The sequence below is a fragment of the Electrophorus electricus genome, chromosome 13, assembly GCF_041902795.1.
Source record: "Electrophorus electricus isolate QZ-2024a chromosome 13, ASM4190279v1, whole genome shotgun sequence".
NCBI classification, from domain to species: Eukaryota; Metazoa; Chordata; class Actinopteri; order Gymnotiformes; family Gymnotidae; genus Electrophorus; species Electrophorus electricus.
In genome coordinates this window covers 6,694,642-6,720,995 of record NC_137509.1, presented here as the reverse complement: position 1 = coordinate 6,720,995, position 26,354 = coordinate 6,694,642, and the positions used below count along the sequence as shown (strand labels likewise).

At 39.1% G+C, this 26,354-nt stretch overlaps 2 protein-coding genes across 9 annotated transcripts in view; one reads left to right on the top strand and one right to left on the bottom strand.

The window, feature by feature from the left end:
* Positions 1–20,063, top strand: part of svep1 (sushi, von Willebrand factor type A, EGF and pentraxin domain containing 1) — a 71,505-nt gene extending 51,442 nt beyond the window's left edge. For 5 of the 8 annotated variants that reach the window (XM_081725375.1, XM_035519956.2, XM_035519955.2 and 2 more), the window contains 22 exons: positions 54–229; positions 514–638; positions 1,015–1,138; positions 1,454–1,624; positions 1,860–2,033; positions 2,160–2,279; positions 3,608–3,692; positions 3,808–3,999; positions 4,417–4,584; positions 4,841–5,513; positions 5,651–8,379; positions 8,517–8,745; positions 8,975–9,130; positions 9,502–9,565; positions 9,852–10,025; positions 10,151–10,327; positions 12,371–12,556; positions 14,962–15,132; positions 15,837–15,932; positions 16,571–16,666; positions 18,555–18,648; positions 19,730–20,063. In XM_081725375.1, coding sequence (XP_081581501.1) covers positions 54–229; positions 514–638; positions 1,015–1,138; positions 1,454–1,624; positions 1,860–2,033; positions 2,160–2,279; positions 3,608–3,692; positions 3,808–3,999; positions 4,417–4,584; positions 4,841–5,513; positions 5,651–8,379; positions 8,517–8,745; positions 8,975–9,130; positions 9,502–9,565; positions 9,852–10,025; positions 10,151–10,327; positions 12,371–12,556; positions 14,962–15,132; positions 15,837–15,932; positions 16,571–16,666; positions 18,555–18,648; positions 19,730–19,760 — 6,211 coding nt within the window. In that variant the 3' untranslated portion in view covers positions 19,761–20,063. The remainder of the gene's footprint in view (positions 1–53; positions 230–513; positions 639–1,014; positions 1,139–1,453; positions 1,625–1,859; positions 2,034–2,159; positions 2,280–3,607; positions 3,693–3,807; positions 4,000–4,416; positions 4,585–4,840; positions 5,514–5,650; positions 8,380–8,516; positions 8,746–8,974; positions 9,131–9,501; positions 9,566–9,851; positions 10,026–10,150; positions 10,328–12,370; positions 12,557–14,961; positions 15,133–15,836; positions 15,933–16,570; positions 16,667–18,554; positions 18,649–19,729) is intronic. The other 3 variants (XM_035519958.2, XM_035519957.2, XM_081725374.1) reach the window with 3 other exon arrangements.
* Positions 20,064–20,070: 7 nt separating this feature from the next.
* txnb (thioredoxin b) lies at positions 20,071–24,325 on the bottom strand. Its single transcript, XM_027011501.3, has 5 exons — positions 24,167–24,325; positions 22,930–23,034; positions 22,431–22,496; positions 21,465–21,530; positions 20,071–21,282 (listed from the first exon to the last, which is right to left on the bottom strand). The coding sequence occupies exons 1-5, from the start codon at positions 24,188–24,190 to the stop codon at positions 21,220–21,222; spliced, it is 324 nt and encodes a 107-aa protein (XP_026867302.1). The 5' UTR covers positions 24,191–24,325; the 3' UTR covers positions 20,071–21,219.
* Between the last annotated feature and the right edge of the window lie 2,029 nt (positions 24,326–26,354).

The following is a 26,354-nucleotide window of genomic DNA, read 5'->3' as shown; positions in this document are numbered from 1 at the left end:
TGTGTATTATAATAATCATGTAAGGTCTGCTCCTCACTTCTGGCCTCTTTTAGCTGGGTGCTCTACGTAAATGGAAGAGAGAAGATCACGGACTGCCCCGCCGTGAATGATGGTCGCTGGCATCATATCGCTGTCTCATGGAGAAGCAAGGATGGTGACTGGAGAGTTTACATCGATGGAAGCCCCTCAGATGGAGGGAAGGACCTGTCTGTTGGTACCACTATACCAGGTATAGCGATCGCATGCCAAACCTCTACATGTTTTTTTTTTCCCATTCAAAATGAACCTTTTCCACATATACTGCCAAACAACAAACGGAAGAAGAAAATTCAATAAAGTGTGTTGATACATAAGGCGGGATACATAAGATTCTATCTATCTGAGCTCCTTATGTTTAGACATTATATCATGCTTTAAGACTATGCTGTAAACCATAGGATTTATTGTTCATTGTGAATGTGGATTATGGCTATATAATGAGTGATTCGTTTTTGTTTCTTTTGACCTATGTAGGAGGTGGGGCTCTGGTCCTGGGGCAAGATCAGGACCAGAGAGGTGAGGGCTTCAACCCTGTTGAGTCCTTCGTGGGCTCCCTCAGCCAACTTAACATATGGAATTATGTCCTCTCACCACAGCAGGTACATCTGCTCTAAACTGCCGTTTCATAGATATATTGTAGCTGAAATACTGTGAAGTATATGAGGTACATACTGTGAGGTATATATCCTCCAAAGCTCCTGAAAATCAATTCTAGCTCAGGACTGCCCCTTTTGCTTTTTAAGAGTGGCTTTTTATTTTCCATACCAAACTTTGTCTATAAAGTTGGGTGTTGGGTTTAGGATGTTCAGAAAAAGAGCAATCGAAATGTACTTGTATGAATGTTTAGAACATCCCGAAGACTTCCTGGCTATCATTAATAAGTCCATTAAACATCTACATTTGGTGGTGTTTTGTATTGGTCAGTGCATTCTGGGATTATATCTATAATGTCTGGCCTCTTGCTGCTGGTCTCAGATCAGGTCTTTGGCCACCAGTTGTCCAAGTGACCTACAGAAAGGGAATGTGTTCGCCTGGCCGGACTTCTTGCATGGGGTCACAGGCAGAGTGAAAATCAACCCTAAGAGCATGTTCTGTGCTGGTGAGGAATCCTCCTTCTCCATATTTGAAATCGCTGCCCATCTCTGACTTTTCCAGAACTGTTTACAATGCTGTTTATTTTTTTCAGAAATTGTATTGATTCCACAAAAAAAAAAAAAAAAAAAAAATATATATATATATATATATATATATATATATATATATATATATATATATATATATATATATATATATATATATATATACACATATATGTTTTTGGTTTTTTGGGGTTTTTTTTACAAGTTAAAGCTCACTATTGAGCAGGAGCTGTTATACTTAGCATTGTGTTGTGGATCATGTTTTCATGTATTAGACTGCCCCCTCCTGGAGGGTACAGTTCCCAACCTGCTCTCCTCCAGTCCAGCTGTGAGCCCTGGCTCTCAGGTAAAGTTCTCCTGCAATCCTGGATACTACTTGGTGGGGGAGCCAGTGATGCAGTGCCAGAATAGAGGTGCATGGAGCCACACACAACCTCGATGTCAACGTGAGTGTCCAGACAAAAGTCAAAAACAGACCCACGCAATTATGCAGACACTTAAATATGTAGGAGCACTGTGACATAAATAAAAAAACACTCACTTCTGATGCACATCAGTAAATGGTTAACAGAAATATACAGAAATGCAGACATATATACATCCATAAGACCTCAAAGGTACATTAAACAAATAGAGAATGATTTGAATATCTGTAACGTGACTTGTTTTGTTTCACTGCAGGTACAAACTGTGGAGCTCCCCCACCTCTGGAGTACGGCCAGTATCAGGGAGAGGATTTTGATGCTGGGAGCTCAGTGATTTACCAGTGTAAGCCTGGCTTCTACCTGCTTGGGGAGAGCAAGATGCAATGTTCCAACAGCGGCAAGTGGAGTGGCAGCCTGCCTGCCTGTCTGGGTAAGCCTGGGGGAAAGTTAAATCCCATGCATATGATACATATTAAACATACTTTACTAATACATATGAAATATGCAATTGCCGTGTGTGTGTGTGTGTGTGTGTGTGTGTGTGTGTGTTTTGTAGATGTGGATGAGTGTGCTTTGGGCTCCGACTGTGATGAGAATGCTAGCTGCCAGAACACAGATGGCTCTTATATCTGTACATGCTTCTTTCCCTACACCGGAGATGGGAAGACCTGCACAGGTAATACAAGCTACAGAGTATTTAACGTAACAGCATAGCATATTTGCAATAACAACTTTAAAATGCAGCAGTGACAATTACCTCATGACTTTGCCATAACATGCATCACAGTCCACAGGACAGCTACCATCACTGTAGATGAAATGCTAATGTTTTTGGTGTTGATAATCTCTGATTAATCAACTGATTAATTAATCACCCCAAAACAATTTCTTTTTTGTGTTACTGGTTGTCCAAAGCTCATTACCAAACCAAATGAAAACCAATTATATTCTTTTTTTAGTAGATAAAGGTTCACAGCATGTTGTCGCAATGTTCTCTCATCATTTGCTAAAGGCGATGATCATTGTGGGTAGTAGGGCAGTGAACTGCGAGGAGGGTTACAAATTGACTGGCTCATCCCATTTGTCATGTTTTTCCAGACACATGAAACACTCTTTCAGTGTTGAATAATCACATTTACTGTGTTCAAGGATTCCACACACAGGCCTTTTTAGTCCTCTACTAAAGTTAGTCTACATCACAGAACTATGACTCCCAGCTAATGTGTCTGGCTGCAATATTTAAATGGCCCTGAAGTGTTTGGTGGAGTTAGTTACATTAGATTAAGTGTGATGGATTTGGGGTGGACTAAAAGTCTGGGGGGAAGTAGATGTGTTTGAGCTGGGCTGAGCATCCAGTGCTGAATACATTCAACCAATCAGAAGGAAAGCTTGAACTACTTCACATTCAAAACAATCAGTATTCAGAACAATTGAAAATATTCAAAACAATGAGTATTCCGAAAAATTTAAAACACTCAAAACAATCAGTATTCAAATACTCAGCAATGAAAGCAACTGGATACATCTGAATGCATCTCTTCTTTTATGTGAAGAGATGTATTCAGATGAATTGCAGCAGCACCCTGATCAGATGCGAAAAAGTAAGAATGTGCTGCTAAAAGCAAAATGCTCATTGCTGAAAAGGTTTGGACAGGCTTTTTCGCAGTGTCAGCACAATAAGAGTTTGGGTCTCACTGGAATTCAGGACATGGACCATGATATCTCCCATGATATTGCAGGATGGTGTGTACCTCATCAGAGCAGGTACACCATGGTCATGGGTTGGATTGCGAATTAGCACACATACTGTCATACTGATATATGCCAGTCACTCTGGATATGATTGTCTGCCAAATGCTGTAAATGTAAATTAACATTTGACTGGAATATATTAAATCCCAAAGGATACGTGCTTAGAATGCCTTGGCAGCAATATGATGCAGTATGACTTGTGAAGCCTGAGACCATTTGTTTTCTTAAATATAAATATTTGAATTCTTTCAGCTCTATCATGTAGTCCACCTACCGTCCCAGAGCATGCAATCCTGATGGGGACAAACTTCACATACAGAAGCAAGGTGACTTTCAGGTATCACTGTCAGTGATAGAAGAGTTAAATATAAGGAGCATTTTAGCTATCATTAGGAATATAACGTTCTATAGCATCATTTATTTGAGTAATGAGATTCTCATCTCCCCAACAGCTGTGATAAAGGTTACATCCTCCAAGGGCCAATGGAAATCCAGTGTCAGTCTAGCTTAACATGGAACAGACCACCACCTGGCTGTCAGCCTGTCACCTGTGGAGAGCCCCCAGTAGTAGACCATGCAGAGTTCACTCTCAGTGGCAAAGTCTACTTGTCCACCCTATCATACACCTGCATGGAGGGATACAGGTAAAAATGAACATTTGGGTATTAATATAGTCAATACTCACTTTATCTCATGCAAAAAAGTGTTTTTCAGATATACACCATTTATTAAGCATTATATAAGTAATATACACCATTTATTATCCACTATTAACATTTCCATCTCTCCAACACTGCAAAAAGTGATATATTAGCAATTTAAAAGTTTTAAGTCTTTTAGGCCTAAAAGGTAATTTCATGTGACGTGTGTGGATTTGATCCAGATAAGAATTTAATCACAAGCATTTACATTTTGTAGTCAAATTCTTCTCCATTTAGACATATTGAAATTTGCTGTAGCAGTAGAAATGCAAATCTAACAACCAACTGTTGTGTTCTTCCTCTTTTGTTGTTGTGTGCCCTGTGGTGATGACCCTGTAATAAAAAATTTCTGCTGTAAAGACTCCAGGGCCCAAGGCAGCTGAAGTGTGAGCAATTTGGAGAATGGACATCCCCTCTTCCTGTCTGTGTCAAACTGAACTGTGGGGAACCGCCTCACTTGAAGGATGCCGTAATCAAAGGAGACAACTTCACTCTGGGCAGTCAGGTGCACTACATCTGCAAAGAGGGGTAACTGCACCACACAATACTTTTTATAGATTTAGTCATGAAAACATGAATAACCCTCCATATCAAAATACAATAACTCATATAACACTCAGCGAGTTATCACTCCTGTGAGTTAAAATTTCTAACTCAAAGCAATAATATGAAAGACATTAAAATAATAAATGCTGTGTTGTCATTACTGAACCTATTTCTAATCATATTATTAACTCTGCAGTTGTAAAAGTAACTAACAGTGTTTTGTATTGACTACATCCAGATACACACTACTTGGTGCTGAAACCCAGGAGTGCCTGCCAAGTGGTGAATGGAGTCATAACTCTGCCCAGTGTGTGCCTCGTTCATGTGGGCCACCACCACCTGTTGACCATGCCCTCCCTGACACCGGACACCAACTGTTTGGTGATACAGCTATCTATTTCTGTGATGATGGCTACACCACAGGAAACAACACCAAACTGTTTTGCAATGCAGAGGGCATTTGGGCACCTCCTGATGGACTCAGTATGCCACACTGCATTGCCAACTTCTGCCAGCGACCTCCGGATCTACCTCATGCCATCCTGGACTCAATCAACAAGTCCAAATATGCAAGTAACACAGAGGTCAGCTACAAATGCGAGGAAGGATTTGTGCTCAACACCACAGCAACTTTGAAATGCCTAATGGGGGGAGATTGGTCACCTTCACCCATGGATATTGGCTGTGTTCCTGTGAGATGCTCCAAGCCAGAGACTATTGAGAGAGGTTATGTCAGCGGGACCAACTACAGCTTTGGAGCTGTGGTTGCATATAGCTGTGATAAGGGCTACTACATCAGAGGGGAGAAAAGGAGGACTTGTAAGGCTAATGGAGAGTGGGGAGGGGTGTTACCCACTTGCCAACCCATTGCTTGCTCTAGTCCACCTCGACTGACAAATGGCTACATAAAGGTGATTATTCAAATATATCCTTGTTTTGTTCATATTTGTATTGAAATACCTGCTCATAATTCTTAGTAGAGTCTATCTTTTGACTGATATTTATTTTGTCATTGTTGTTTTATTAACTATATCTTTCCTCATCTTAGGAGTCCATGAGAAAGGGCAACTATGTGTACAGCAATAAAGTGACATATGCTTGTAATGCTGGTTATCGTCTGACTGGGAAGCCTGAGCGTATGTGCATGGCCAACAAACAATGGTCCAATAGTGACCCTCCAGTCTGTGTGCTTTTGACCTGCCCCACACCTTCTACTATTGAGCATGGACACTACAGTGGATCCATATTTGAGGTGGGAAGTAAAGTGGAATATGTCTGTGATGAGGGCTATGAACTTACTGGAGATGCAGTATGGACCTGTTTGAAGTATGGCAAGTGGGACAAGAGCAGAACACCTCATTGTTCCCCAGTTAAGTGCCCAGAACCACCTTTGGAGGAGAATCATTTAGTATTGCGAAGCCTGGATTCAGACTCAGGCACTGTGGAGCTTTCTTGTGAAGATGGTTATGTACTGTATGGAGCAAGGACTCTTCGATGTACCCCATCCCAAGAATGGAATGATTCCTTTCCAGTCTGCAAGCAGGTATCTTGTGGACCACCACCAGAGGTTTCTTTTGGTGATCCATCATCAGCATCTTCCTATTTTAGCAGTGTGGTTACCTACTCCTGCATGGCTGGCTTTACACTTCGGAAGGAATCTTCTGTTAGCTGCCAAGCAGATGGACATTGGAGTACCCCACATCCAGAATGTATTCCTGTGGAGTGCCCACATCCTGAAGAAATACCAAATGGTATAGTGGATGTTCAAGGTCTCATGTATCTTAGCACTGCACTGTATAGTTGCAAGCCAGGGTATGACCTAGTGGGCAACTCAACTGTGCTGTGTGGTCAGAGTGGACTCTGGATTGGGGGAGTACCTGCTTGTCGACCTATTGAGTGTCCTCCACCAAAAGAGATCCGCTTTGGCTCTGCCAAGTACTCAAAACTTCAGTTTAGCAGGTCTGTGACCTACTTCTGTCAGCGAGGATATCGTCTAGAAGGTCCAGAGACTCTTATTTGTCTAGAGAGTGGTAAATGGGACAAGGAGGCTCCATCTTGCATTCAGGTCTACTGCTTGCCCCCTAAATCAATTGACAGTGGCTTTGTTGAAGGTCAGGACCATAAGTTTGGTGCCACTATCTTCTACAGCTGTTTCCCAGGCTTCTTACTTGTTGGAGAGAACCACCTTACCTGTGAGGAACATGGTTGGTCAAGTTCAGTACCTATCTGCATTCCAGCAGACTGTGGCCTTCCTCCACATATTGACTTTGGTGATTACTTGAAGATTCAAGATCCATCTGCTGAGTTGTCAAGAGAAGACAGCAAATCAACAGGCCAACCTTTACTTGCAGACAACAGCTATTTGCATGGAACCATGGTCCAGTACCACTGCCATGCAGGATATGAAATGAGTAGTGGAGTTGCACTTCTGTGTCAAGAGAATGGTACTTGGAATGGGACTGCACCTGTGTGTGTGCCTGCTGAATGTGAGACACCCCCTTATCCTGAACATGGATCAGCAATAGTAAAAGACACTGCACTGGGTAGCTTGGTGGAGTATAGCTGTGAAGAAGGGTATGAGCTGGATAGCCATTCAGTGCGACAGTGCATCTCTGGACGCCAGTGGAGTGATGAAGCACCCAACTGTGTTCCTGTCAAATGTGGTGACCCAGGAGGTATTGCTAACGGTGAAGTAGTGGGAGTTTCTTTCCATTTCAGTGATGTGATCCACTATGAGTGCCATTCTGGATTTATTCTACAGGGCTTGGAAAACAGGACTTGCCTAATGGATGGTAAATGGGATGGCAAAGCACCATGGTGTAAAGCTGTGTCTTGTGGACGTCCTGTGGTATCAAGCAGCGTGTTAGTGAAAGGAGATGATTATACCTTTGGCAAGCGGGTACTCTTCCAGTGCAACCCTGGGTTCCTCTTACATGGGGCACCAACAAGTGTTTGTTTAGCCAATGGAACCTGGAGTGAAAGTGCTCCCAAGTGCCTCCCAGCTGACTGTGGCGCTCCCCCTATTGTTAAAAATAGCCGTGTCTCAGGAACAAATTATGGTTATAATGGCAAAGTGAATTATGAGTGTGACGTTGGCTATACCTTAACAGGAAATCCCACCCTTGTTTGTAGAGGTGATGGACTATGGGATGATCCTCCACCGCGATGTGACATAGTCACCTGTGATCCACCTGAAGACATCAGCCATGGCTTTCTGAATGGCTCAAGCTTTAATTTTGAGGATGTGGTGGAGTATGTTTGTTTCCCTGGCTATGAGGTAGTTGGCAGTCCAATTTTACGCTGTGCAGCAGAAGGCATTTGGCTTGGGGAAGTGCCGGAATGTCGACCATGTGTGTGCAACCCACCAAAGCTAAAGTATGGTGTCGTGCTTGGGCGAGATCACACCTGTGGGGCTAGTATCTGGTTCCGTTGTGATGAAGGCTATAAAACTCTTGGACCCACAGAAGCAGTGTGTGACAAGGGTGGAGTGTGGAGTCCAGGAGTACCCATTTGTAGCAAGGGAAGATGTTCCACACCTCCTCCAACTGTACCCAATGCTGTTGTAATAGGCAGTGCTACTATGTTCGATACTGTTACCTATGGATGCAGACCAGGATACCATATACAGGGACCTCCTAATGTCTCCTGTGGAAGGCTGGGAAGGTGGGGAGTGCCTAATCTGCACTGTGATCCTGTGTCTTGTGGAATGCCCCCTCTTGTCCCAAATGCAGAAATTGTGGAATCTACTTTTACCTATGGAAGCAAGGCTCAATACAGGTAATCTGACCTTTTAGTTTAATTTAGTCACTGCTCAGGCCAAACTTAATGAGGCTGCAGGGGTTAGCAAAATACTCTTTTTAGCATTATGCGCTTTACAGGTACTTTGAATTTATAATGATATATCTTTGTTTCAGGTGCCTAGATGGGTACAAAATGGCCACACAAACGGACTCAGTCAAATGTCAGAGTGATGGTACTTGGTCCAAACATAGTGTGAGGTGTCGACCGATACCATGCAGCCTTCCTTCCAACATAACCAATGTCATAGTTACTGGCGCTCAGCTCACACCCATAGGAGGCACTGTAACAATCTCCTGCAGATCTGGGTTTTATCTTGAAGGTCCAGGATTATCTGAATGTGAGGTAAGGCCTCATTTATTAACAAATGCAATGTAATTGTTATATAATAATATATAAAGTGAATATTAAGTGAATATTAGAAGTATTTACTCAGTGAGGCTCTTTCATCCATTTAAGGGTTGCTGCATTTTTAGCTTTTTGTTGTTAATGTTATGTTGATTTAGATAAAATAGATGATTTAGCTGGTTATGTATGCGGGTGATAAATGTATATTGATGATTATTTGATCTAGCTTTTTGGCAGGTGGTCTCCATTCTTCTCCTCCAACTCATGTGTGCCTGTCATCTGTGAGAAGCCCCTTCCCCTTTTGCATGGTAACATTAAAGGCGAAAGATACAGTTATGGGGACATGATTATGTACACATGCCTACCAGGATTTCAACTACAGGTACATCTAAAATACTTCCATTTGAGCTATTTTAATTTTAATATACTGTTTATTATATTGTCACTGCTGAATGTAGTCAGATTTGCTTGGAAGATTGTCGCATTCGCCTCAACAAGCTGTACCTTAAATATACACAAACTCCTCTAGACACTAGATACTAGATCTAGATTCAATCTCCTCTACAGTATAAACACCTTTGCTATAATGTGTCTGTATTTGTGAAAGCAAAGTATCATCTTCCAGTAAATCGTGGTTCGGCAATACCTCATGTTGTATCATTCCCAGAAGATATATTAAAGATGCAATATTTATAATATATAATATAACATATATAGCATTTTCCTTTACACTTTCTTCATTTTTCATCATAGGGTGATAGTGTTCACATCTGTCAGGGAGACTCCACATGGAGTGGAGCTCAACCTCTGTGTGTTGGTGAGCCTGTGTTGTGTATCTTCACAATTGACATGTAATGCCTCTCATTGCATAATTGTCTTGATTCTAATTATTTTATGCTGTTATAGTTTGTAATCAATAGAGTAAAATGCATGCAAACTAATATGCTGTGTATTGAATCTGTTCTAACCATCTAAGTTACCTGTTACCATATTGAATATATACAATATCTATGTAATAACTGTGTTAAGATCAATTCTATGTAGTCCATCAGCCTCACATTCTATTTGCATAACTGTTAATACACTAAACCTCTTCTTTACAGCAAAGTCATGTGGTCCTCCACCATTTGTGCAGAATGCAGTTTCTATGTCAAGTGGTGAATCATATCAGAGTAATGTCACTTATGTGTGTAAATCGGGCCGTAAACTGATTGGCCCACAAAACCTTACTTGTCAGGTCAATGGAACATGGAGCTTACCTGCACCAACTTGTGAGGGTAAAAAAAGATAATTTAATTATAGATGATTTATATGTAGCAAAAAGTTTAAAATACATCATCATCCTACTGTTACACTCACCCTCACTCTCTTTCTGTCTGTCCTTTCTCTCTTTTTTTCTCAGCCCCTGAAAGTTGTGTAAAGTCTGACAAATTATTAAATGGAATGGTGCAGGAACATAGTCTGGCCAATGGGAGTGCTCTTGAATTTTTCTGTGATAAAGGTTACACTCTCCAAGGGGAATCCCTTGTTCTGTGCATGGGAAATGGATCTTGGAGTTCATCGTTCCCTGTCTGTACACGTAAGACTCGGATTCACTCTCATACCATCTACAGCTCCTTGCACATACTGTTTATTATGTCTAATGTCTATTATTTTTAGGATTTGCAGCATTATGAAAAGGGAACTACTTTAGTCATTATTCTTCTAGTGAGGCTGTATCAAAAAAAAAAAATCTCATTGTGAAAGAAAATAGTGAAACAGGTTAATGTGAAATAGTGACGTACTAGTTCAAGTTCAAGTTCAAGTTTGGTTTATTCGTCACATACATAGTCATACACAGTATAACTCGCAGTGAAATGGTGGAGAGTGCTCTGTCCAAACAGGGGTGCATAGAGAAATATAGATATTCTCTATATGTGAAACATATATATGCAAGATAAATATATATATTCTATGTATGTACAAAATATATTAACAATGTATGTACAATATATGTAGTCATGTAAAATAGTGAAACAGGCAAGTTTTCAAATGTAAAATCTTACCTTTTTTAATAGTAAAAATAGTAAAAAAAATAAAATTAAAAAAAAAGTAAAAAAGTAATGCTACTTAGCCATAATCACCCTCATGCAGCCAAAGTATTGTAATATCGTGTGTGAAATCTCTGCTGTGTTGAGCTATGCTTAGTGGAGACATCTTAGGCAAGCATAGACTAGGCCCTCCAGTCATATTAGATATTATAGCCTTGCAACATTTAAATCAGTGCAGCCTGTAGTCAGTGTGACGCCCTAGTTTAGTACACATTGATAAACAAATAATATTGCATAAGACTCTGCTTACCCAGTCCTTTCATGGCAAACAGTTGTTTTGTGCAGAGCTAATATTCACTTACCAATAAATCAATCATCATGTAATTTGTAGTTTATTATTGGTTTACTTTTGCATTTGCATTCACTGAAGTATAATAAACACAGATAAAAATCCGGAAAACCTTTCTTTATGTTCTAGCTCTATACTCTAGCTTGTATATAATTGCACTCGCACACCCGCACACCCGCACATGCATGCACACACATACTGTATATATATTATTTAAACGACTGCTTATTTTAACCACTATCAAAATGTATAATATTTATACCTACTAGTAATGAATTAAAGTAAGTTACTGACCCTAGAGAGTTTTTCTGGTGTTAAGGCTACATGGCTCATTTTAATAAAAATGGCCAGGATACTCTATACACACTCACATCATGAAACTAGTAGAAACCTTTATCTAAATATAACTCAACCGAGTCTTCCTGCTCACCTCTTACAAGTGACTTTGAAGCACTCCATGCTTGCCCCCCTTGTCACATGTTTCAGTTAAGTCTGAAAATTATGGTTTAAATACCATCATATATTATAAATCTAAGGACTCTCATTCTTATTTGCAATACAACTCTTCACATTCATTCCTTAAAACTTGATCACAATCGCAGTGAGAATGAAGACTTCCTCCAGAAATGTGTGGAAATGAGAGAATATTTTCATGACTGGGTTTCCTAAGGAGGTCACTGATGATGCTTTTGCTTATGTTTTACCTGTTCACTGAGTGGACACACTGACCTATAATCAAACTAGTGTTAAGACAACAAGAATTCCTTTGGTGGTCACTTAGCATCTTACAAATAAGACAGTGGCTGATATTCTACTTAAACACTTCACAATCCTTCAGGATAATGCAGAAACAGCATCCCCTTTAAGGATCCTCCACTTATCTCCTACAGATGAGACAAAAATCTCGAGAAAAAAAAAAAGAAGAAAGAGTTGCTTGTCAGGAATTAGATAAATGTTCATTTGGATAATGATATTGTGATGAGGCATTTTGATGCTAATAGATATTGTATTAATGACATGTCTTTGCTTTACTAGTTGTTGCTATAGCAGCAATGAAGTTAGGAAACCCTTAGAAAAGACTGATTTACACTCTTGGAACTTTAGAACCCCATAGAACAAATGCTTTGATTTCAACTTGTTTTACTTATATAAAATGGTTGCACTATATATATATATATATGAATACTGAAAACTGTGTAAGGTCAAATTAAAAGCAATTAAAATAAATTTTTTCTCTCCATAGCCAAGTCATGCCCATCTCCTCCTGGCCGGACAGTGAACAGACTAAATACCACTTTTTTGGTAGGTCAGACAATACTGGTCACTTGTCCTAAAGGTCAGCAAGTCAAAGGTCAGCGGGGCAAAAGTACTGCTACTATAACCTGCAGGCGTGATCAGACCTGGAGTCCAATCACCAGTGTTTGTGAGAGTGAGTAGACACTGTTTCTCAGCACCATTATTATCATCCATTTATTGTGACGGTATCACTAACTCTTGCAGTGTTCCATGAGCAGTTATTAGGTTTATCCCTGAGCAATTGCTAACTCCTTCTTTGTTTTCTCATGCCTGTTATGTGAACTGGGTCAACCTATCCAGACTTGTGCCACAGCTACAACTTATATTGTAGCTGATTTCAATTTAGATTTATCATGTTTATCAAGGTTTGGCACACAAGATTGCACATCTGCAGTGGGGCAGTTTCACAGTGATGCACAACCTCTTACAGTAACAAAACATTAAATCTTAAAAAAGAGTTGAGAAATATAAAGCATGTAATAAATCTGTTATATTTTAACATTTACATTTTCAACTTTTTAAAAAATTGCTCTGCCATTTTAGAGTTCAAGATACAATTGAACAAGAATACTGCTGAAATACAGGAATCAAGGCCAATATCTAGAAGAAGAGCAAACTAAGCATAATCTCTATATCAGACAATGATGAGTGCAATAAAAAACAATAAGTGCTATTATTAATCCATTGTTAGAGGTTACCACACTAAATAGAATACCGCACTAAAGTTATTCCCATGGTCAGGGACATGGTCATTGACAACCTTTTGCTCCCTGGAATCTTTGCACAGAAGAATAAGCAAAAGCTTGAAGTTCAAAAACTAGCAGTTGGTGTATATGTTTCCATGTCATTCTAGAGCAAGAGGACATAAAAGGTTTGCTTATTGTGGTCTTTCACACTGTGCTTTTGCATATTTGAGAAATGAGATACATGTGGAAATTTACCAGGACGTACACGTATTCACACGCAAGTAAACAAAACCAGCAGTGTGGACTTTGGGCATGTACTCCCTCCCTCTCTCTCTCACTCTTGATACCGATACCCTCATGGTGTAACTTGATAAAGCCTTCCTGGATGCCACTATTTTCTTTCTGTATTTCAGCATTGCAGCCATTTAATGATATATGAATCTTCGCAGTGCTACACTATTTATTTTCCAGACAACCTAAACCTAATCCTGTCCATGCTGTGCAAAATGTTTGGCTAAAAGGAGCACTATTTTTACACAATGCATTAAAGTCTAAGTGCTCTTGTGATGGAAATTTAGTTGTATGTCGATACAGGTTTTTAAAAGTTTAATTTGCTGCATAACTGATTAATTTAACTTTAAAAGTAGCCTATGCTTGACTTTTGTATTTTTATGACTATTGAATATTGCTAGCCGTGTTTTACATTTTGATGAAAATGTTGTTGCTGGATTGAGTGTGGATCTCTCTTCCTTTGCATGACTTGTTTATACGGGTTTGTATATATGGGTGCATGCATTTTCTCAAAGTAAATTATAGTGTTTTGCTGTTGAGGCCTGAAGCTGTCGTGGAAGTTGTGATTTCTGATATTTTAATGTGTACAGCATGTGTATGTGTATGCATACTGGTGTGACTGGACTGACAAGCCTTTGTGCTTGCTTACAAATGTTGTCTTTCCAGAATTTTCTAACAGACACATGTATCAAAACTACATAGTTTTCATACAAGAGCTTGAAGTTCACATGCAGCTAGATTAAAGGACTATTTCACCCAAAATGTTAATAATTATAGCAAACAATTAGCAAATATAGCAATATAGAAAATAATTATATAATCTAATGTATTACACATGCAAACAGTTCACATAATATCATTGCACAATGCTAACTGTCCCTCATTAGTTTTGACTTAACAATGTTAATATGTAAACCAGAGCGACCACTCCCAAGTCTACTTTAACTTCTGTTATTACGATAAATTATTCAATCACAAGGCACAAAAATTAGGCTACATGCAATTAATGCAATTTACTAGACTTCTAAACATGTTTGCATTTTCAGATAGCAGCATATTAACATCTAGATATCCAGTGCATTATTATGCTGCCGTCTTCCAGCTATATTGCATTAAGGGATGATTTTGCTTTTCAGAGCAGCCATAGTTATTAGAGCAGGGACAGTCAGGCCCTATATGTGCCTTCAGGCAAAGAGATTTTAAATCACCCAGATCAACTCATGAAGTAATTAGCCAGTGAGTTGAATCAGGTTTATTAAATCAGTGAGAACTGAAACCTCAGCCAAGACTGTTATAGTAACCTTACTACAGTTATAGTAACCTTACTACAGTTATAGTAACCTTACTACTGTTATAGTAACCTTACTACAGTTATAGTAACCTTACTACTGTTATAGTAACCTTACTACAGTTATAGTACCCTTACTACTGTTATAGTAACCTTACTACAGTTATAGTAACCTTAGAAATGCAGCATTTCACAAAGTATTTTCCAGACCTCCTTTCACCTCTCTAACTACCTCTCTAACTGCCTGGCCCAATCCATCTTAACCCTACACAGGGGTGTCCTGCGGCCCTCCTCTCCACATGGCTAATGGAGTGGTCCGTGGGGCTGTGTTCCAGTTTGGTGATGTGGCAGCGTACTCATGCTTCGCGGGCTACATCATGGAAGGCACTGGCAGGAGTATGTGCTTGGAGAATGGCACATGGACTCCGCCTCCTGCCTGTAGAGGTAGCACAAGGAGCGTGATTTGCCCCCTTAAGGCCTCTTCTTCTATGAGCACCTGTGATTGTTCTTGTCTCTGCTTATATATTGCATAGACATATATTAGCCGTTGTCCTGGGCTCTTACAGAATGCTATCTTCTTTCCCTCCTGTACAAAGACTTTGGGGGACACATCAGAAATGAATATTTTGATGTGGTAAATCTGTATATGCACATTCCTCACCACACATAAATGGGGCAGGTCTACACTTATACTAAACTCTGTCTCTAACATGCATGCATGTTTGCCCAGAAAGCTGTGTTAATGAATATACTCTGTTTGGCAGCAATACTCTCTTTTTGTGACTGTAGAGTGTGTAACACCACCACGGGCATGCTCTTAAGACACAGAGGACCATTATTTTGCAGCTTCCTAATCCCATCTGAGCATAAGCATATGGTACTGAGGAGCTTTATTTTGCAGCACATGCTTAGGTTGCTAATAAAACCTTGCTCCTGCTTCCCTCCTGTTTTAGGATGTTCGGGCTTCATTGTGGAGGTCACGTATGACCTTCAGTGGGCTTAATATGTAATGTCTGTAGGTTTCTTCCAGAATGCATATTTTTGGTGCTGTGATACTGTATATGGGGTTGTCAGTGCTCAGTGAAGTACAAGTATCTGACTACAGAACTAAAATAGTTAAGTGTGTGTGTATGTGTGTGTTTCGACAGCTGTGTGTTGGCTACAGTGTCAGAATGGTGGTGTGTGTCAGAGGCCAAATATATGCTCCTGTCCAGAGGGCTGGATGGGTCGCCTCTGTGAGGAACGTAAGTGTTACACACACACACACACACACACGCACACACGTCACAGCACAGCAGATTTACATATTGACACCCTTACAGTAGGTATGAGTGAGCCTTTAAATTCTCTATATAGACACATCACATCTCCCAATGACTTTACCTTATCTATCACAGCATGTACACACGCACATAACTTATGATTCCACAATCTCAGTTGAGTCTTGCTTCATCTGAATTGTTGTTTTTTCAACTCCATCTTTCATAAAACACAATCATTTGTATTCTGTATGGCCTCTTTGAAAATAAACCCTGTGATTGTGAGGCCACCGTGTGACTCAGTACACATCACCTCAGTACACATCTGCTGGTACACTGACCCTACCTCTCGTTATATAGCCTAAGTTAATCTCTTTCAAGGAAGGAAGAGGGAGTTGTGAATGAATGTCATAGAAAATGAACAAATGAATGGTATAGAAAATAGAAAGATGGTATAGAAAAAGTGAAACTATGAGTCATAGTTGCTGTGCTGTTCCTTAGTTCATTAATAGAATTTTTGGGAAACCTGGGTGAACTGTATGCTTACTGTTACACCACTTCTACATCCCTCTGTTTGTGTGTGTGATTGTGTGTGTGTGTGTGTGTGTACATGCGTGTTTCAGCAATCTGCATCCTGCCATGTCTGAATGGAGGACGCTGTGTAGCTCCATACCAGTGCGAGTGTCCAGCAGGATGGACTGGCACACGATGCCACACTGGTAAGTGTGCATACATATGTTTCTATTGCCTGGTGGCATATGTGTAGTTCTGTGTGTGTGCAAGCAGACTTGCTGTAGCTTTATGTGGTTGAATGGATTACTGAATTCACAATATGTGAGGTTTAGAGAGCCCAGAAGTCATCTTGTTGCTTTGAACTTACACAGTGGTGGAAAGCAAGCAAATGCTATTCTCAATCAAGTACAAATGCTGTACACTGTGTATTCTGTGTACTTGACTATTCTCATCTAAAAGTAGTTACTTCAGACATGAGCAGCAGCTGTCAAATGGACATTATGATTTTAACTACCGAATAATATATGTGAATAAAAATCAGTGGTATCTAATTTCATGTTTTTTTCCATTTAGTGCAAGCCTTGAAGTACTATGTTTATTTACCCATCTGGATTTGCACAGATTAATGTTTAAGACTTTCATTAGGAACTGTGCATGTCTTCCTGTTCATATCTGAGCACATTATTCAAAAATGAATAATGAGTAGCATGGAGGACAAGAGAGCTAAATGGAGAAATAATTACCAAGAGGGCTGATCTCTCAGAGAGCAGAAAAAGAGAGAGAGAGAGAGAGAGAGAGAGAGAGAGAGAGAGAGAGAGAGAGAGACATATGGAGAGAGAGAGAGAGAGAGAGAGAGAGAGAGAGAGAGAAGGATGACAGTCTCCTCCCATTACTCCTGTTATAACAGTACAAGGCACTATGACAACAGATCTTTCAGAGTGATGCCCACTGATATCTAGTCTCCCAAGGTCCCCAGTTCTAAATCAGGCTCACCAGAGAGTGCACTGCTTATAATTGGCTCTGCTTTAATTAAGTGGATGTAAGGAGTGATTTTACCTATAAATAAAATAAATTACTATGTGTGTTTGCATTATGTTGACATGGTGATGGTAACTATAGCAGATCTAGGAAGAAGGAAGAAGGAAGTTTGTACCAACCTTGTTATACCTTATTTGGTTAGGTAGGTCATTCTGCCTCAGTCAAACAGATATTACTCCCAAGCAAAGACTGCCAGTCAGTGACCTAAGACTGGTTAGAACTCAACAGATTGTGTCTGCTTTAAGATCATCATATTAGCTGGACATAAAAGACAGAGCTCACATACAGTGGATTCTGTGGCGGCACTAATGGTTACTGGCTAGCTGTAGCTTCTGCTAAGGAAAGTCCCTTTGTGTTCTGTTCTTGTGTTGACTCACACCAGATGTATTTGGTTACCCATCTGTGTGAGAACATGAATCAGCAGGAAATTCTTGTACAGAAGAGTGCCATTTCTCCTTGCTTTTATTCCCCTAAATGCAGTGCATATGAGTCTAATAGAGTAAGTTAGAGGGTTTCGTGTTTATTTTTGTGCACTTGTCAGTCAGAATGTGTGCTTCATATAAAGGTTTTTTACCCACTCCTGGACTTTATCAGTGCTAGGGGCTGATGTGTGTAGTATGGTAAGGACACTGGCTGGTTGGTTTCAACAAAAAAAGAAAAAAAAAACAACACCATCTTAAACTGAAATGCCAGCTTTCTGCTTAGTTTTTTGTTTGTGTTACTAATGGCTGCAAACCAGATGCTAAGCAGAGACACACTCCACGTCCTCCTGAATTTCTGATAGTTTTACTATTAGATGGTTATTTAAGCATGTACATCTTAAGTTTGACCTCTAAACCACACACATTCCAAGCAAAAAAGCGACACCAACACACAATGTTTCTGACAAAGAAGAGCAAATGTACAGGAAATACCAGTTCTAAGTACAAAGAATTGTAGAGTCTGAGTGAATGTTTTTAGCACTGAAGCAAAAATGCTTTAGTACCAATATCAAAAAGTGTGTGGTGCAAGTGTACTGGTTCATTGTTAACGAGAGCATTTGGGATGTGTCCCCAGCCGTGTGTTCCACACCATGTCTGAACGGAGGCAGGTGTATCAGGCCTAACAGGTGTCAGTGTAGTCAAGGCTGGGGTGGCCATGATTGCTCCAGGTAAGTGCTGTACAGGTATTGTGTCTAAATTCCCCTTTACAAAGACTGACCAGGTTGCATATTTGGTCTGTGCAAGAAAGCATTTGTGCTGTAACCTCTTAAACCCTGTTTAACTGTGCGACAATGAGTAGCATACATCTGACTGCTAAAACAACCTGTTCAACTCCTCAGTTTTAAAATATTCAGTTTCAGGTCTATCAAGAAAATAGTATTCATTCCCCTTGCCATACACTCTCATGCAAGTCTCTTACAGCATATGGCCCAATTTTCCATGTTCTCTGCCAAAAAACCTGATCCTGCTATTTAAGGATTTTTTTTTTAAGACAAAGAGGAGCATCAGGTGTGTAAGAGAGCACTAAACTATGTGTCCAACACTACTCCTAGAAAGAAACCCTTCTGCAAAGTCTAGTTCTAGTTCTAAATCTAGTCCACCTGATCTAAGTATTTGAGGTCTTCAGAAGCCTGAGCACCCAGGGCAGATGTGTTAGATCAAGCTTTGAGTTAGATCATGCTGAAGGGCTTGTGAATCCTAGAGCAGGATGGAGTACAATTATGCTTAATCATGAGAGAGCCCATGACAGCAACTCCTCATCTTAATACTGGTGAGTTTAGTGTAGCACTGAGCAGAGTCAGACGACTTTTGTCTGACAGCTGAAATATGCAAACCTAAAAGGATAAGAGGAAAGAGATTATTTGAATCAGTAGCCAAAGTCCAGCACAGTTTGGGGATTTCAAAAGCACTTATTAAACCTGGTAATTACAATATATGGCCAAATATCTGTGAACACCTGACTGCCAAACCTATACGAGCTTGTTGGACATCCCATTCCAAAACCATTAATATGGAGTTTGCCTTGCACATAGAGGAACAGTAGTGGTAGATTCCCCATTCGCAACAGTTACATATAATTGTCTAAAGTGTCTTTTATATGGTATAGCATTAACATTACCCTTCTGTGGCTCTTAGGCAGTCTAGGCCAAATCCTGAAAGGTGCCCTGATATATACTTAAATCTTAACTGAGGTATAATTGGTATAATTGTGGTTACATATTTATAATTTTCCTCTCATTGTTGTTTCAGGAAAAGAAAATCAGGATATTTTCATTTTTAATAAAATATGGCACAGGAGCTGGAACATCAGCCCACTGTGGTGGATATAGGAGTCTTCAGATAAGACTGAAAACAATGTCCCCTTCCAAAAAAATTTCAAATAAGTGTTTGTTTGTTTTTTTGTTTGTAAATTAAAGCTGTATTTTTTCATATAGAAAATAAAACAGTATTAAGTATATGCTGCTGCTATATACATTAACTTGTGTACGATGTGTAAAAACTTTAATGTGATTGCCCAGTGTATATGTGTATAAACTATTCTTTTCACATTTTTATTAAATCAGAAAATACAAACATACAAGACGCAGGTGTCCTACTCCATCCACAGTCACTTTAATCACTCCAGGTCCATTTTCTGCCTCTTTTAGCAGGGATAATATTGTTCTCATATCTCCCATTTACACTGGATATGATTCAGTTTTCACCACTTTAATTATGCTATTGAAACCATTATATAAACACGTATTTAAAGATGCACAACATATGCCCTTTATCTATCTATACATCTCCCCATCTTATAAACATTATCATTATTAAACTTCTATTGATTTAAGCAGATCTCAGGTGAAGAGACACTTGTGGAACAGGTGGTGTCTATTTCTGCACACTTAGTGCCTGGTGTGCATTTGGTGTGTAATGGGTATAACAGCGATTTACAGCTGAAACTCACAAAACACTTATAAGGTTATTATTAAGTTTGTGACTTACAGTTGCATTCAGTGATAAGAAAAAATACAGACAAACTACAGTGTAAATTTCAAGAGTGAGTGAAGCAACCATACTGAGCAGAGAGAGTGTGCACACACACACACACACACACACACACACACACACACACACACACACACATATATATATATATATATATATATATATATATATATATATAAACTATTATGTGCATGTATGTATGTATTTATGTATGTATGTATGTATGTATGTATGTATGTGCACTTGCAAGCTGAGGGTGAGTACATTAAAACTGAGAACCAAGCAGGTGATGACCAAGGCAGTAAATATCTCCTTAAGCAAGACACAGACATTGCAAGGCAATGGAAAAAAACAATTTTAAAAATTAAATGTTTAAAAATTAAGAATTAGTTCTTTGTTTATTAGTATTTTATTCATTTTTATCTGTCATATCCATGCATTACATCTGTAAAATAGCATAAAATACATCCCACACAAAAACGTTCCCTCAAACAATTAAACTACAGCTCCTTGGTGGTTTTTTTAATGAAAAAATACCGGATCAGTCTCAATATTAGATGACCTTTAAATGCAAGATATTGGTATCGGACTGGTAACAGAAAAAAATGGTATCGTGCCATCTCTATTCATAACCTAAGTACTTTGTATGAGAGGAAAATGGATAAAAGATAGAATCTGAAATAGCAAGTGTAATAGAGCTTCCTGAGAGTTCAGAAAACCTAAGCAATGATGTGGGTGCTTGTGTTTCTTTATCTAAGATTAATGATGAACTGTTCCAGTTTTTCTTTGTTGGATCCAGCAAACTCATTAATCTGTAAGCAGGATATGATTGTGAGTGGGTATAGTTGATCGACCATCACAACTTACACAAGAATGTCATTTACATTGTTTTTTAAAAGATTAATGAAAATGATTATTTGCCTGAGAAATAGAAACATATTTGGAAGACTGATTCCATCTGTCAATTGAGGAACATCTCAAAATCAGGACTTACTTTTTGCCCCGCCTTGTAGAAGTAAAATGTTGGCATGCAACTGATGCCACATAGCGCGGCTACATCCTGAGAGGGAAAGAAAGAAAGAGAGGTTGAGTTAGGTAACCTATTCGTGTTCTTTAGTCAGTACTAGGCTAACTGATAATCTTCATTAACATCCTTTTATAATGTAGCTTCAAGGCAATGTGTGAGATGAGACAGTTCTCCACAGATGAAAACCCCACTGCTCTCTATGAAATCAATAGAACATTCCCAAAGGAGAAGTAAGCAAGCCACAGATGTTTATTTTGGTCAATTATAAACCAAATTGTGTGGCATGGACAATGTTCCTTAACCTGTTTAAGCCCATTTACTAGAACACTATCTTAATAAGCATGGTTATAGTTATATAATAAGCATGGTTACCTACACTGTGCTGTGATTTAAATGTCAGGCAGAATAACTTAATTTCATCCAGTGACTTAACATTTTCAACAAACGTAACTAATTTGAAAGATTATCAAGCAAATACACAAAAAGTACACACATGCACACTCGGAGTTGTCCTATACTGCTACACGGTTACAATGTGTGGTTTCCTAACAGGTTGCAGAATCACATCCTACCACAGTTATCAAAAATAAATAAATAAATAAATAAATAAATCAATCAATAGCCAATATCCTTTCAGAGATCGATCACTGAATAAAATAATGCCCCATCAGTAGGCTCCACGGCAACCCAGTTCTACTCAAGTACAAAAGGTGCTTGTTAAATGCATATAAATGCACTGCAAATCAGATGCACTGCCATCAGATGAGAAAGAGGTGCTCATCAGAGGTGCCACTTGTGGGATAGAGCTCCTGGGTTAAGATTCTGGGAAGTATTCAAGTCAGTACAACTTTAGAATCTGCCATCTCAGAAAACATTGAGGACATCTGTGAATCCGTTTTAAAGTGGTAACTGCACAGCCGGTGGGTGACTTACTGCTGCTTCATCCACATCCACCTTTAGAAACACAACATTCTTGTTGTCTGGATTTTCAGACAAGGCCTGAAGAAACAGGAGAACCAGTATGAGTGAAATATGCAAGACACTTTACAGGCAAGCTATATCCATAGCACATACAACAGCCTACACAACAGAGCGTGACAGCAATGAATCAACTGACCCAAGCCAAAATTTTATAAACAGACTCCACACTGAAGAGATAATCTGTGAAACATGTTTATTTATAGATGATACACTGAAGCATATAGACTGTGCTCTACCTCTCATCTCCCTCTGCCTCTTTCTCAACTCAATTACCATTCCACTAAAAGCCTCTTATTCTGAAAGAGCCCTGCCCTATGGTTGTCAGGACAACTAAGCACAAGCACAGGGCCACAAGCACAGTGATTGAAGAAGTCTCTATGGATTGGTCATGGTTCTTACAACTGCAGATTTCAGACAGAGAGGACAGACCGACTGCTAGGAAATTACTCACTTTAAAGAATGGGGCAATAATCTGGCAAGGGCCACACCATGTTGCTGTAAAATCCACCACCACTAACCGGTTCCCTGCATTTTTCAGGTTACTCTCGAAGGAGGCCTGAAGAAAAAGAGAAAGTGAGTGGACAATGTTGACCAACAACAAGAACAAAATCAAAAAAAAAAAAAAGAGGTTATAATGAAAAAGTTCATAGGAGCACACAATGAGACAACAACCACAAGGTGGAAGAGATTAAATCTCTGATTGACCTCTTTACAAGCCTGGAAGTGAAGCATGTTTGCAGAGTATTGAGATTTTTGAGAGTACTGCCTTCTTACTCCAGGATATCAGTGTGCAGTGCATTAAAAATTATTTACGGCTGTTAATCCAGATTAAGTTGTCCACAATTCACTGCTTTCCCTGAATTTTTAAAAATCTATTTTTTATTTTTAGGCATATTAGTGTGCATTTTACAATAACTCGACCAATTGATAGCAAAAGTTAGTTCCACACTGTAGATAACTTTACATAAAAAGTTCCATAAGAATTGTTTGCACGGTTCTCACAATTAGACTAGTGCAACTAGTGTTTTTATTAAGGTTCTGTTAAGGTTTTATTAAGGTGATATCTAGCCGTCACTTAGACCTCTAAATAGTTAATCTATTACAGGATAAGTAACCCAAAGCAAACAAAAATCAGTTTTATTATCAGTTTTATTTATATATATATATATATAAATCAGTCCACTCCTGATTACTGCGTCCCACCACACCCCGATGTCTTACACTACATCTCAGAAGAGGGGCACTGAAGAAAGCAAAAATAACTTTCAGTGAATATCAACTAGCTAGTAAAGTAGATTTCCAGATTTCCAGTTAATCACCCAGCAAAATAATAAGTAAAACTAAAAAGTATCTGAAACTCTCCACGTAGTCATTAGTCATTAGATCGTGTTACAGTCCTTGACGTTTCCTGAAACGGTTACTCAGACTGCTTAGTTAACTTCAGCCTAGATAACGTTAGTTTAGTTTTCGAGAAAACTTGAAAGAAGACCCAAAAAATGTTAACCTAAGATAACCTAGCTAGTGTTAGTTAGCCAACAGCCTAAATGAGTGGGCTAGCTAGCTACAGTGACTGACAATAAAAATAACAAGCCTATTTTCTTCACTTAAGATAGGTCATTTTACATTTCTGTAACATAGCTAGTTAGCAACAACAGTTGTCAAAACACATATGAAATGGATAATCTTACCTTGTCTTCGATAACGATAATCATTTCAAAGTTTTCCTGTAACTTCCCGAGTCCAACAAAGAGCCCAACGCTCAGAAAAGCTATAGATGAAGCGGAATTAATTGAGTTGATAAACTCGTCCAGCTATCGCTCCCTCTCCACAAGGGTCATATCACAAGACACGCCGCCTCACTGACGTCACCCCTCTCAAAGATGATTCGACTAACGTAATCGTTTTCCAGTGGAAAATGTTGGCATTATAGCAAGTGCAAATGTACATAATACGTTAGTTTTAGAATAGTCTGTTTATTCGGCTCATTCTGGCTCATTTTCAATATGTAATATTAACAGAGAATGGTGAAGAGAGTTGTTACTAGAGACATTGGTAAACACTGTTACTAGAGACATTGGTAAACTCGTTCCAGTCACCATGACTTAGGTCTCAGGATTCCGGACATACCTATTATAACGTTACCCGCAACCCTACCGAGAGAAATAGGAAATAAAAAATAAAACCAGCGCTAGAGTTGTAGTGACGTACACAAGGTTTCCAGTGGTAAGACACCTCTGGAAACGTTAACCTTTTTATGACCCCGCTAGGGTTTCGGGAGACGTTATCATAAGTATTCCCGGAATCCTGAGATCTGTTACGTTATTGTCTTTTAAAATATCTCACCTGGAATCCTATTTATATAAAACAGAACCCATTCCACACATATTAGTCGGGTCATGGAAGAGTCAGAGTGATCCAGCAAATAAGACCCTGGTCGTGTTGTAAACAGACACTGCGCCATGCAGAGCAGCGCATCCCCACGGCCTCATCTCATTACGTGCGGCAGTGAAGGAGTGCGTCAGACCTAGAAATGCAGACAATTGTATCTACCGTGGGACTTCACCACTGTGACTCCTCAACTTCCGGATCGGCAACAAATATTTTACAAATATTTATTCCATTTAACAAATTGTTTTCTTACATTGATGTACTGGCAGTTAGCTTAGTGACTATGGCTAAAAGTGTGTCTAGTAAAATGTCATAGTATGCACATACATCCTCTGCACATCCACACTTGATGCAGTGCCCCAGTCGGTGATGCCCTGTATGTTATGAGTATTGGTCCTGTAGTTCATATTTATTGCTTACACTTGTGTTCTTCTTTTGTGTTGTCCTGGAGGAATGTTATTTTGTTTCACTGTATTCCTGTATATACTTGAATTGACAATACAAAAAAAAATTTAATTAATTGTTTCTTTACAATAACTTATCCCCATCGGTAGATCATTACACAATTACTATATATGAACAGAAATAATACACACTTCAATAACTTGCATAGTAGTCTGCTTCCAGCAGAACCACTGAAACATCTGAAATACATCAGGGACCATAACTCATGCACTACTGACAGCAAATATCCCACTTCAGGTGGAAATCAGACATGCACCTCCAAGTTTCACCTCAGCTAGGGTCTCTTCTTCTAGCTCAAAGTATCCCTCTGGGATCCATCAAAATGCTAACACAGAGCTCATGTTTTTACCACACCACATGAAGCTTTCCTGCAGATAGTCCCAGAGCATCACTTTTGTTAAAACAAATCCAGGGATCTGCTTTCTAAACTAACATTCCACCCACTAACAAAAGTTTTATAAAGTTAAAAGTTAAAGAGTTTTTTGAAAAAACTTTTAAGTAAGACATACTAGAAGTTATTAGCTATTTAGCAAAGAATGCTAAAGGATCTCAGTTCGGTCCCAGTGCAATATGTCACAGTCTTGATTTTAAACATTTATTTACTAAAATATTAGAATTGGGTTGTGTGTCATGGTGACTAGAGATTATGTGAGAATCCTGGGGGGTTTTTTTGTAGCAATATCCTGCAACTACCTTCTGTAGTATAATGTATGTTATTTAATAAATATAATTATTTTAAAACATATATATAAATATATATATATATATATATATATATATATACACACACACACACATACATACATACATACATACATATATACATATACACACACACAAACACACACACACCCACATGGGCCATTTTGTTAAGAACCTAAATGGGGGACTGAGCAGAGCTAATCCTGCTTCCTGTTTAAGTTTGCTGTCCATGGTGCTTTCCACTGAATGGTGGAAGCATTACATTCTCTCCTACAGGCCAAAAAGATAGAATTCATTATTATAGAGAAAAATTCTGAGGAT